The following is a 12668-nucleotide window of genomic DNA, read 5'->3' as shown; positions in this document are numbered from 1 at the left end:
AGTAGTAGCCCTACATGGCTACTTTGAATTGAGGTTGGGGAAGGACCTCTGAGCTAGGGGTTATGTTAAACAGTTCTTCCTAAGGCTCTTTCACAATTAAAGTAGTCCCTTTCATACTGTGATTATTCCTTGTGAGAAGAAACAGATAGGCACCTAACTCAAGCCTGTCTTCCTACTCCAGAACAAATTTAGAGTCCGGGGGGGGGGGATGTGCAGATCTGTCCTCACAGCTTGTACCTGAAAAAAACTTGGTCTTAAAGGTGCCACTGGACTGTTTTGGATTGCTAGCTTCAGATGAAGTTCTAAACTTCTAAAAAAAGGTAAAGGTTCCCTTGCTCGAAAGCTAGTCGAATCCGACTCTAGGGTTGCGGTGCTCATCTCCGTTTCCAAGCCGAAGAGCCAGCGCTGTCCGAAGACGTTTCCGTGGTCATGTGGCCGGCATGACTAAACACCAAGGCGCACGGAACGCTGTTACCTTCCCACCGAAGCAGGGACTTAACAGCCAATTAAAGTCCCTGGCTATAAGTTTAGAACCTCATCTACACGAAAGCTCATACCTTGAATAAACCTCCGTTGGTCTCAAAGGTGCCCCCCTGGACTCCAAATTTGTTCCACTGCTTCAGACCAACATGGCTGACCACCTGGATCTTCCTACTCCAAAGTTAAGTACAGATTAGGAGGGGGGAGGGTTTTAGTGTTGGAAGGACCATCTGGAGAAAGTTTAGATACCTGATCCCCGAATAACTCTCCCGCTCCCTATATTGCCACCAGCCCCCTCGGACTGCTAATTGTGATTTCAAAAAGCTGCTAGAGGTCCTAATCACAGATGCTCTAGAAAAGAAAACTACCAGAGGCTGCTGTGGCCGAGTTTCCTAGTTTGGGAGTCTCAGGTACTGCCGGAACTGAAGTGCAGTTCATTGCTTGGAAAAAAGATAGCCTCCACGGTTGGAGCAGGTGATGTGGGGTGACAACGGTGCCTCCAGTTCGTTTCTCCTCTCCAAAAATGCAGAGAGAGGCAAAGATATCACTCTTTCATCTTGCCCTTCCTCGCAGGAGTTTGTGAGCATGTACATGGTGCCACCCCCCCACTGAGGCATCTTTCTGCTGTTGGAACCCTCCTTTTGCCTCACAGAGGAGAACGCCTAGTCATGCATTCCCTTATTAGGCCCGGTCACACGGGCCGGATATCGCCGGGGGGGGGGGAGGTGTGGCTGTTTGCCCCAGAGCGAACTACTGCGCAGCAGCGGGATCAAATGTCCCGCTGACTTCCTGTGGTTGGGGGGAGGTGCCGATCATACCTCACTCCTGTGGCGCGGCAAAGAAGCGGATCGGTGGTTTTTTTTTTCTTTTAATCCAAGTATTCGCATGTGCCGTTGGGTGCTTGTGCGCATCCGTGGAGACTTGGGGGGGGAAGCCTTTTCATGACGGGACATGGGCGGGCACCGGATGCCACCGGAAACGTGATCAGACGCCCGCCCTTGCCCCGCGGTTTCCGGAAACTAGTACCTCTGAGGTACTAGTTTTTTACCCCGCATCTTCAGCGGGAAGCCTCGGGTGAGCCACAGGAGCTCTATGCTTCCCAGATGTGGCGGTGAGATTGCGCCCGGAAAATCCGCCTATCTTCTGTCCCTCTAGTGTGCCTAATGCTCCATGTGACCGGGGCCACAGAACTGCAAGATTTCTATAGCAAGAAATATAAGCCATGTCACGGCCTTTGCTTTCAGTAGGACTGAGCATTGGTATCTTACATCCCAAAACATTTTGCCATCCTTATATATAGATATATATATTTCCTTTCTTCTTGTAAGTGGGCTTCTAAAACACTGTATTTTCACAGGTGGAGGGCATCGTTGCAGCAGAGTATGAATTAGAATATTTGCTGCTGGAAGGACATTGTTTTGATGTCACCACTAGACAGCCACCTCGTGGGCTGCAGTTCACTCTGGGAACCAAGAATAATCCTGTGAAGGTTGATACCATTGTGATGGCTAACCTGGTAGGTATTGGCTGAACTTAGCTGGAATGAAGTGGGGGGGTTTTGCTATGGAGACAGTATTTTCAAAAGTAGAGTCGACATTCATGTCTTAGAATGAGTGTTCGAAGTAAAGCTGGGATAGCAGTGGGAAGAGGAACAACTAACTAAATCCACTAACTGGGAGGAAATCTCTCTCCTCTGAATATGCCGGTGTGTAGTTAAGAAGATGGGCTGCTTTGATTTGGATGTGAGCTTTGAAGTCTGTTTTGGACTATTTATAGTAAACTTGAATTCCGTTTTTGGAGGGTAGATACTGTTTGTTCATGAATATATGATGAGAGCTAGACACAAAGGCATGGTTTTATTGTGCTGTTTTTTATCAGTTCCTGCCCCCCCCCTTCATCAAACCCCCACATTAAACTCAGTGCTGTTTCTGGGTGCCCCCGGAAACCCCTGGTAGCATTTTGGGGGAACAGTGAACTACTGCAGTACAGGGAAGGGAGGAAGTTCCATTCCATGACTGGAGATGACTATACGTTGGCTATTTGATTATAGATATAAGCGTACCTATCACTCTCTACCAAAGCATATCCATCCACCATCCTGATGAACCAACGGTATCCCCCGTACCCCCCCACCAAACAACAAAGTGTTTTTGTATTTTAGGGATATTTTCAGTTGAAAGCAAACCCAGGCGTCTGGATTTTAAGGCTGCGTGAAGGAAGATCTGAAGAGATCTATGAAATATTCAAGTAAGTCCTAAGGTCATCTTGGAACAATATTTGTGAACACAGCAAGACACCAGAGTTGCTTTCAGGATACTATCAAAGGCCTTGTTGTAAGATGCTGTTAGTTTTGATTATCATCTGATATGGCACCACCATAATTAATTTTGCTTGCTCCTTCTATCCACATCTTCTGCAGAACTGATGGTGATCAAAACGTTTGTGCTTAGACAGGAGCCTGTATTTTTAGTCTCTTTCTTCCCGTTTCAGCTGAAGTGGGAATTTGACAGACTTGCAGTATAAACCAAGCCCAAATCTATTTAAATGTTCTGTGATTCTATACATAAGAGAGGGAGAGATTAAAAGGAGACAACAGTGAAAGATGTGGTGAACACATCTTTGCATACATTTGCATATTTTAAATCTCTTTTGTTTATGGTGGCCAACCCAGATACAATGGGGTCGTAATTCATATATAAAGTGGGAAGGGGTGGTGGTCTTGCATTGACAGGAGGGAGAACTAAGAGCACTGTGCAACCCTAACCAGTATTACATCCTTTAAGCGCCCAATGGCACTATTGACACCTCGGAGAGGAACCAGGTTTCCATCAGAGTGATTCCCCACCCGTTTCGTGGCATGAATTTATTGGGTGTTGGATTTAAATTACTTGCCGCTTGCAGTTATTAGGTATTTTAGTAGGGCTGCCAAGTGTATCTTCGCTGGGAGCGGGGGGCTCCCGGCCGGCATCTTGTGCATGCGCGCGCGGGGCGCACGCACGTCACCCAGAAGTGACGGGAGGACACCAGGCACACTGGGGGCGGGGGCACGGCCATACAAGGGAAAACCATAGAGTTTTCCCTTGTATGGCCGTGGCCCCGCCCCCAGCGTGCCCACATCACTTCCTGGTGACGCATACGTGGGGGTGGGGTTCCCCCCGGGGCCCGATTCCACGGCGGCGGAAATCGGGCCTCCAAAGCGGGGGTTTACCCACCCCCCGCCCCTACTTGGCAGCCCTATATTTTAGATTAGTGACATCAATTTTAATCATGTCAGAATTTAACTTAATATTAATGTTTTAATGGACTATTGTTCTGAAACGTATGTACGGTTTCATGCCATGATGTAAGCTGCCCTGAGCCCCCTTGGAGGTAGGGCAAGATAAAAATCCCCAAAATAAAATAAGAAATGAAGTCCATTGACCTCCTGCTGAGGCCTAGCCCCCAGAAATGGGGAAAAATTAAGTTAAAATATGTAACTATGTACTAATTTTCTTTCCATCGTGAGTACATATTCCAAAATTTGTTCTTAGTGCAGGACTTGAGTTACTCTGGCTTAGAATTTTCACGTCCTGCCATGATCCACTTTACTGCAAAGTGCGCCAAATCCTAGAGGATTTTGTTGAAATTAGACAGGTTCGGTTTGTTGTTAGCTTGTAGATTCACGGTGTAATCATGCATTTTCCCCCCGAACATATTAGCTTTCAGGCGACCAGCCTCCTCCTTGTAATTAATTCTTTTTAAAAACTCCTCTGCTATTTAGACATTACGTTGATGCTGTTCGTGACAACAATCATCATCTTGAAGTAGCTGCACCTGTGAGCCAGAATCTCTTACGATGTGTCACTGTGGATGACAGCAGTTCTAAATTTGCTATGTCGAATGACAAGATTTCAGCCTGATTATATTATGATTCATTTGCAGTCCAATCCTGTGCCTTCTCTGATTAAAACATCATCAGGTGCTCTGGGGGGGGGGGGCCTCAGGCCAAGAGCCTGGGGGGGTCAGGTACCAGTCCCTATACTTTGCACCACCAATGCTGCTAGTTTGTAGGGTTGCCAACTCTGGGTTGGAACATTCCTGGAGATTTAGGGTTGGAGCCTGGGCAGGATGGAGTTTGGTGAGGGCCTTCAGTAACATTTAGTTCACGTCACGTCACGTCACGTCACAACCTTTATTGGCATATATCGGAGTACAGGAGCATATAGTTGCATAGAGTCCATCCCCCAGAGCAACCATTTATTCCAGGGGGAACTGACCTTGGTAGTCCGGGGATCAGTTGTCGTTCCAGGGGATCTCCAGGCTCCACTTGGAGGTTGGCAAGCATGGCCATTGGAAGAGGATACTGTTTGTCGCTCAGGAAAGCAGCACAGGGGAGGGCAGGTAAACCCACATGGCTCTTGTAGCTTGAGCACCACAGCTCCCGACAACGTTACAGACAGAGCAGGCACAGGACTAGACTGCAAATGAATCACAACAATCGGACCAAAATCTTGTTGTTTGGCTTGTGCTGAACATTACGTCTAGTTTGGACCTTAAGGAGTGACTGGGCCAAGGTCACTCAGCAAGCTTCATGGCAGAATGAGGGTCTGAACCTAGATTTCCCTGATCCTAGTCTTGGCACCTTTAACCATGGCACAACAATGTTAGAGATGGCTTTAAAAGGGGGATTAGACAGCTCCCTGGAAGATGGGTCTGTCAACAATCCCTAGTCCAAGGGATTGCTGGTAAGGACCCGCAGAACACAAAATTACAAAACCCTGGGTGTGTGAGTCTACACACACACACAGTCTTAGTAGCTGCCACCAAGGGCAAGCGTCTGACCTTTCTGGGACTAAACAAGAAATTCAACCCTGCAAGGTAGGCCAGTTGCAGAATGAGTTCCCACAACACAATTAACTTGGTAGGTGAACAATCAGTCTAGGCTCTGGATTCAGGTTGAAGCCACCCGAAGAACAAAACCCCACAGTGGTGATTAAAAAGAATTTATTAAAAGTGTGCAGGAATATTTTGAAAAGAACATGAGCAGTGAGGAATTAAAATAACAAAGCTAAATTCAAAGACTAGCTACACAGTGAGACATTGGTTCAGAATTACCATGTTACCCTTCTTAGCTAAAGACGTTCAGCATTCAAAAGTCCACTCTGTCCAGAGTAACCATTGGACTGGCAGGGTGCCTGGACCATAGTAGTCAAGCGCTCATGAGTAACGCATCCAGAATCCGATGAGCAAGATAGCCATGCATGAATACAAGCTACAAGCCAGCAACCGATTGAACGGGCTAAACTTTATGGTCAAAAATCCAATGTGGTCTGGGGCCCTTAGACCAATTAGATCCTTGGTCTGGGGCCTTTAGACCAACTAGACCCCAATTGGTGGGGTGACTCGGCATATGACCTCAAGGAAGTCTAAACTAGGATGAGCTAGCAGGGTGATCTGCAGCTTCATCCTCCCAGCTGTAGCAGGTGTAAATCATGACACTAATTAAATGGAATGCAATTAATTGGTTGCTAGGATCAAGTGGTTAAGACGCTGAACTGCAGGCTGTGGAAGGTCAGTAGTTCAGCAGTTCAAGACCCGGGTGCCGCATGATGGAGTGAGCTCCCGTCTCTAGTTCCAGCTCCTGCCTACCTAGCAGTTCGAAAGCAAGAAATTGCAAGTAGATAAATAGGTACCACTTTGGTGGGAAGGTAACAGCGTTCCGTGCGCCTTGGTGTTTAGTCATGCCGGCCACATGACCACGGAAACGTCTTCGGACAGCGCTGGCTCTTCGGCTTTGAAACGGAGATGAGCACCGCAACCCTAGAGTCGGATTCGACTGGCTTTCGAGCAAGGGAGACCTTTACCCTTACCTTTTAGGATGCCATAATTCTATCCTTGGCAACAAAGGAGGAGGCAGAGATAAGGATTACTCCATTCCTTACACCTGGACTGTTATATTATGAGGTCAGCTTACTAAATCTTCACGGTTGTTTTCCATTTGGACTTACTTTCAGGCCTAGAGATTGGAATGAAGCCTGAACCAATGTTTAGCACAAAACAAGAAACTGCAGTAGGGACTCAGTTTCTTGACAAGTGGCTACTGACCATTGTGACTAGATATATAGAGAACCTTTGGCATGTGGCCATAGTGACTAAAAGGAATTTCCATATTCAGAGGCAGTAAACCTCTGAATCCCAGAGCCAAGAGTCAACATCAGGGGAAGACCTTTCCTCTGTGCACTGTTGGTGGACCTCCAGAGGAACTGCTTAGCCACTGTGTGAGACAGGGTGCTGTACTAGGTGGACCATTGGTCTGATCCAGCAGGGCTCTTCTTATGTTCTTACTGAGGCAGGTAATAATACTGGTGACAGTGACACAGAACACCTGAGTAAGTTGTGAAATACACCTTACTGAAAAGAATTAAAATTTTCTATCTGTTGTGTGTTGAAAAAAATCGCATTCTGCAATAACCTTCAGATTTCCCTTGTCTATCTGGGGGTAGGTATGGACATGAAGACCTGTTAGCACGTTAGACAAATTAAACAGATATGGAAAAAACAGTCTTTGCAGAAGTGTCTTGATGGACATCCAGTAATCCTGAGCTGGGGGGGGGGGTATGTGTGACAGTGTAATTTAGAAATTAAATTGGGTATTCCCTGAATAGCATGTATAAACATATTGATTAGGAGAGAGACTGGATAGTTTGTAAAATAAGGCTGAGGTCATTATTGTGACCAAATCTCTCAGAAAACCAAAACCGTAGAAAATGAAATAATGTAACAAGCTGGCCGAGGCCCAGGGGTTCATGACCATAGATTCTAAGCAGTCTGCAAGTCTTAAATTCTTTAAATTGGCAAGGGTTCCTGGAAAAATGTGTTGGCATTGTGCTAATTATGATTGGTGGGTGGCAAAATGGCTTCTGTTTCACTTTGGCACCCGGCTTTTTGAAAGGCCTTCTAAAAGAAGTGAACGTTTTGAGGACATTCAGTATTATGCAGTGACGTTACCGTCAAAACCATATGGCTTGCCTTAAGCATTCAACACGTGTTCTAAGAACTCAAAACATCAAGAAGTGGTAAGATTTAAGAAGGAAGCATCTTCTTTCAGTTGTAAAACATACTGGTGAACCTTTAGTATGGCCCAGGCACGAAACCCCCCCTTTGCATGTTCTAGCACTAGACAGCATTGGCCTTCCAACAGTACAAGGGAGCTGTCTTGAGCGTCTCAGTGTATTTATTTCCTTCATTTATACCCCAGCTTGCTCCCCAGTGGGCCCCCAAAGCGGCTTACGCCATTCTCCATTTTATTTTTACAAGTCTGTGAGGTAGGTTAGTCTGAGAGTTCGTAAGTGGCCCAAGGTCACCCAACGAGCTTCCATGTCAGCGTGGGGATTCAAACCTGGATCTCCCAGAATCTAGTCGGACACTCTAACCACCATACCAATCCGGTTCCAACTAATACACCACACTGACTTTCACAAGTTACTTGTTACTATTATCATTGGGGTTGAATTATCTTTGATTCACATGTGAGAGAAGACTTCACCTGCGACTGAGAGCTTTGGCAGGTACCTTTAGGGGAGTTGTTATGGTAAGGCATACGCTGTTGTGCTAACGTGGGACTATGTAAGGAGCTAAAATAAAATGACAGCATGAACTGAAGGGGACGCTGGCCTTACCAGTTACCTTTTTCTTGTGGAGTCTTGAGTTGTTTGCCACTGGGGCCTTTCGGTTGACTACCTAGATGCCTCATGCCTGTTCATTCTCCTTGGTGGGCCTTAGAAACTTCATCCCCCTTGATTCTAGTCCTTTTCATTTTCCCACTAAGCCTGTAGTTTGGCTTGCTGATCTGGTTACTGGCTGTGAAGCAAGGCAGTGGCCTTCATTTTTCAAGATGGTGCTTTAGCAGCTGTGTGTGAAAAAGAAGGCTATTAACTATTGGTTTTCTCTAGCATACTTTCTCAGTGGGATGGATTAACCTCTGTTGTTGTTGTTGTTGTTAGCCATTCAGTCATGTTTGACTCTTGGCGATTCTATGGGCCAGCTGTTTCCACATTTCCCGATCTTGTGCTGTTTCTTTGAGTTGTTCCATGCTCAGGCTGGTGTCTAGCATTAACCTCTACACCAAGCCAAATGCATTATCTAGGTTTCTAAGTATTGCATTGCTATTATAAAAAAATATATTTTGCCATCAAGTCACAGCTGCCTTGTGGCGACCCCATATGGTTTTCAATGCCAGAGACATTCAGAGGGGGTTTGCCATTGCCTGCCTCTGCAAAGCAACCCTGGTCTTCCCTGGTGGTCTCCCCTCCAAGCACTAACCAGGGCCAGTCAGCCCTGTTTAGCTTCTTGTCCTGGGTCAGAGCATACTCAGCTGAGACCGAGGGGACGAGACAGAATCAGTAACCAGAAGTGCAAAGTTGAGAGTTCAGTCCAAGAGTCATAAACAGGGGAAGCCAGCTGAGGGTCCAAGAAGCAGAGTCTGAGCAGGTCCAAGAGGCGTAGTCAAGCAGGTCCAAGGTCGAAGCCAAAGGTTCAGGAGTAGCAGCCAGAAATAGGTACGGGTGGTGTGGTCGCACGTCTCCAGAAAGGTGATGAGTTGCTCCCATGCCTCCCCCATCTGAAGCTCACCCCATTGGCGGCTCACAGTTGGGTCTCATTGCTTGCAAGAGAGCCATCCATTTGGCTTATTAACCCCAGGTGTTCCTTTTGACTTGGCAGTCACCGGGCAGCGAGGCACGTGCCCCGCATCCCCTCGAGGAGCTCCAAGCGCGCCCACCTCCTCCTGCATTCCTCTGGCTCCGGGAAGAGGGGAGGCGAGGCAGCCCGTGAAGTCTCCCCAAGATTTTGGGTTGTTGAGGTGCCGCCTCTCGGGGTTGCCTCTTCTGTGTTCCCAGTGCTCATGGGACTGGGGTACATACTGTCCTCAGCAACTGGGGCACTAGGACCTGCCTCCGCCGTCTCAGGGTCATTGACAGCTATCACGGGGATGTTATCAACATCAGCTGAGTGGTCCTCAGCTAAAGCAGGCAGGCCCATGACACCTCTGTGATCTGATGAGATCAGGTTAGCCTGGGCTATCCGGGTTGGGGCACAGTTATCAGTGTGTCCGTATGGACCTTCAAACTGCAACCAATTAACGGCAACCCCAGCAAGGGGCTTTCAATTTGGCAAATGAGAAGCAGAGTCAATTTGCCATGGCCTTCCTCTGCAGAGCCTTCCTTGGCAATCTCCCATCCTTCGCTTCCGAGATCTGACGAGATCATTCCGCCTTCACTTCCACGATTATCAATAGGGAAACAAAACTGATATTCAAGGGAGGAAAGATTACACAAATCAAGTCTACATAACAACATGTTCTTTCTAGCTAATGTGAGGGGAGGGGGAGGCCACATACTTGTTTCCCCATACTGTTGAAGTTCTCAGCTAGTTGAATCTGTGAACTGGCCCCTTAAACAGCCTATTTACAGAGATGAGATTAAAAGAAATTCTACTGATTCGCCTCTCTGTTTAAAACAGAAAGATGTTGGGGGAAGACATGAATGAATAACTAGAGTGGGGGGGGGTTGTTTTTATTGTAACAACTGTCCGACTGTTACACCAACCCTCTAATGCTGATTTTGACGTCTCTTTTCAAGGGCCATCTATTAGTGATATTCTATGCCCACTCTCCTGATTTTAGAAGGGGGCAGATATTTGCAAGAGACTGCCAGATGGTCCTTCTCCTTCTTTTCTCCGGATGCCTAAAGGCTGCTCGGAGGCTGAAATCAGTAAACCGTTTTTTTCTTAAATGCAGTAATCCAGTCTTTTGCATTTACAGATACTTGTGCGAGATATCGGCATTAGCGATAGGGCTTCAAGGGCTTGGCAGATGGGCTTGGCAACAGCCTTCTGAACAGCCACTTGTTGCCGTTCAGCGTGATTGGGATTATTCTTTTAAACGAAGGTTCGGCTACATATTTTTGCATTCTGAATTAGCCTTGAGAAGCCGAGTCCGTGGCTCGTAACTCCTGATATCTCCCATGTGCAGTGTTACGGCAGGCGATTTCCTGCACAAAGACTTCAGCTCTGGAATTCAGCTGTTGTGTGTATATTAGGGAACATATTGCTTATGCTCTGTTGAGCCAACTTGCTTGCTAAATTAATACGCGCTTAAAAAAAATCCCTCTAAATATATTCTCCTGCTCGCAGCCTCTGCTGAAGTGCATAAATGTTTAGAAGTCTCCCTAAATTAGTCAGTTCATACTATACATACTGTGAATGTGGGGGTTTCCATTCTCATCTGAGCAAACTGTTCTGTTTTTCTGTGTTGTATTTAAATTGCAGGTGACTATCTTTGGCTGACATTATGTAACTAACTCTTTCTCCTATGCCCCCCCCAACGTAGGCACGAAGGGGCTGAATCTTCTGAAGAAGAGGTTATTGTGGTATTAAACAGTTTCAGAAGCAAAATCATCAAAGTCCAAGTACGTATGCTAATAAATCCTTAAGGGGGGATTATTGGGCTTCTTGTTTTCAGTGAAGTTAAAGCTCAGCATGGGAAGGATACTTGTCGAGTGACTTAACCGTGCTTGACCACGCCACTTAACTTTTAATGGGCAGGTACAGAAGAAAGCGGATAAAGTTAATGAGGATCTCTTAAGTGATGGGGTGACAGAAGAAGACGGTTCCTTTGCAAGGTAAAACAGGCCACCTTCTCTTGGGTTGTCCTACGATCTTCATTCCCTTTTACAGAAGAAGAGTCGAAATAATGGTTTGGGTGCACCGTAATACTTCCACGGATACAAAGACTTTGGGCCACAAGATGTGATCTCCCCCCCCCCCCCGTCTGTGGCAGGTTCAATCCCCATGCCCACATTTAGGATTCCCAGGGCTAGGTTGGGAAGGGAAATACTTGGAGATTTTGGAGGTGGAGCCTGGGGAGGGTGGGGTTTGGGAAGAGGAGGGACCTCAGCAGGTTATAATGCTGTTGTCTAGAGATGAGTTGTAGTTCTGGGAGCCCTCCAGCCACTACCTGGAGGTTGGCAACCATACCCACAATCTTGTTCCTAATTGTAGTAGGAGGGGGATTTGGGGCTGCTGCAGGATAGGAGTGGCAGGGAAATTGCACTCCTAGGGCATGTCCTGCATCTATGGAAATGCTAGGGTGGATCCAAACCAATACGAGCATTCGCCTAAACATTTGGCTGAGAGGCAGGGCTGGTGGCAGCCTCAGTCGTGCACAGGTGGTGGGAGATTTGGAGGGAATTAAAACCCTTCTATTTTTGGTAAGTTTCTTTTAATTTTCTGGAAACCTGGTGGTTTCCCCAGGTTTGTAGAAAAATCTCCTTTCTCCCCATCTGGTCCTAGTTCATGGTCTTGGGGATCTGTAGATGGGAGTAAAGTTGGCTATTAGAATAGATGATCTCCAGATGACGGAGATCAGTTCCACTTGAGAAAATGACTTCTTTGGGGGGGTGGAACCTATGACATCACTGCTGAAGCCCCTCCCCAAACTCCACCCTCCCCAGGCTTCATCCCCAGAAATTTCCCAAGATGAGGTCGGCAGCCCTATATGGATCCCGTAGATCCGTTCTGCTGATAGTGGCACCTTCTTGTGCCAGAGGAGAGCAACACCATTAGTGGAACGGATACACGTGTGGTTAGATCCAGCACAGAATTTGCACTTGTGTTAGACCTCTTGCGCAAACAGAAACACAAGAACATGGTAGCCATTTGCGTTAAATCAAACGTATTGTATACCTGCTTGCATTCCCTCTAGCATAATACCTTGTGCAACCAATTTCCAGGCACTGATGTATAGGGAGGAAAATGCTACGTGTTCCCCGAGTTCTTGCAGAACTGCGCTATGTCCGTCTATGGGTCTCCTTGCTCATCGCTGGATCCAAGCCTTGGGATCCGACCTGATTCTTATCAAATCTGGGTTATTTTTTTAAAGAGCAGTGTGTGTTACCTTCGTATTTTGATGAAACAAGTGTGTGTATTGATTTATGTGTGTGCCATGCTCAAATCATAAATGAAAACTGAATAACGGTCTTCTTAAAGTTCTGTAGGGCAAGCTCAACTGGAAGGAAAAGAGAAGAAAATTGATATTTTAAACATTTTTTCGGTTGCTTCTGGCCATTTGTATGAACGCTTTTTAAGGTAGCTGAAAACTTCTGTTGTATTTTGGGGTGGAATTTGTAGCTCCTCTGCATTCCGAACTTGGT

The 12668-nt window shown here is 46.6% G+C and overlaps 1 protein-coding gene across 1 annotated transcript in view; it reads left to right on the top strand.

Annotated features, from left to right (window-relative positions):
- UGGT2 (UDP-glucose glycoprotein glucosyltransferase 2) overlaps nt 1-12668 on the top strand; it is a 140968-nt gene that overhangs the window by 110002 nt on the left and 18298 nt on the right. Inside the window, exons 27-31 of the mRNA XM_015417131.1 lie at nt 1838-1996; nt 2642-2727; nt 10847-10925; nt 11062-11138; nt 12505-12603. Coding sequence (XP_015272617.1) covers nt 1838-1996; nt 2642-2727; nt 10847-10925; nt 11062-11138; nt 12505-12603 — 500 coding nt within the window. The remainder of the gene's footprint in view (nt 1-1837; nt 1997-2641; nt 2728-10846; nt 10926-11061; nt 11139-12504; nt 12604-12668) is intronic.

Source organism: Gekko japonicus, unplaced genomic scaffold, assembly GCF_001447785.1.
Source record: "Gekko japonicus isolate JY-2015 unplaced genomic scaffold, Gekko_japonicus_V1.1 scaffold927, whole genome shotgun sequence".
Taxonomy (NCBI): domain Eukaryota; kingdom Metazoa; phylum Chordata; class Lepidosauria; order Squamata; family Gekkonidae; genus Gekko; species Gekko japonicus.
Note: the sequence above shows the minus strand (reverse complement) of the source record. Positions and strands in the feature narration are given on the sequence as shown.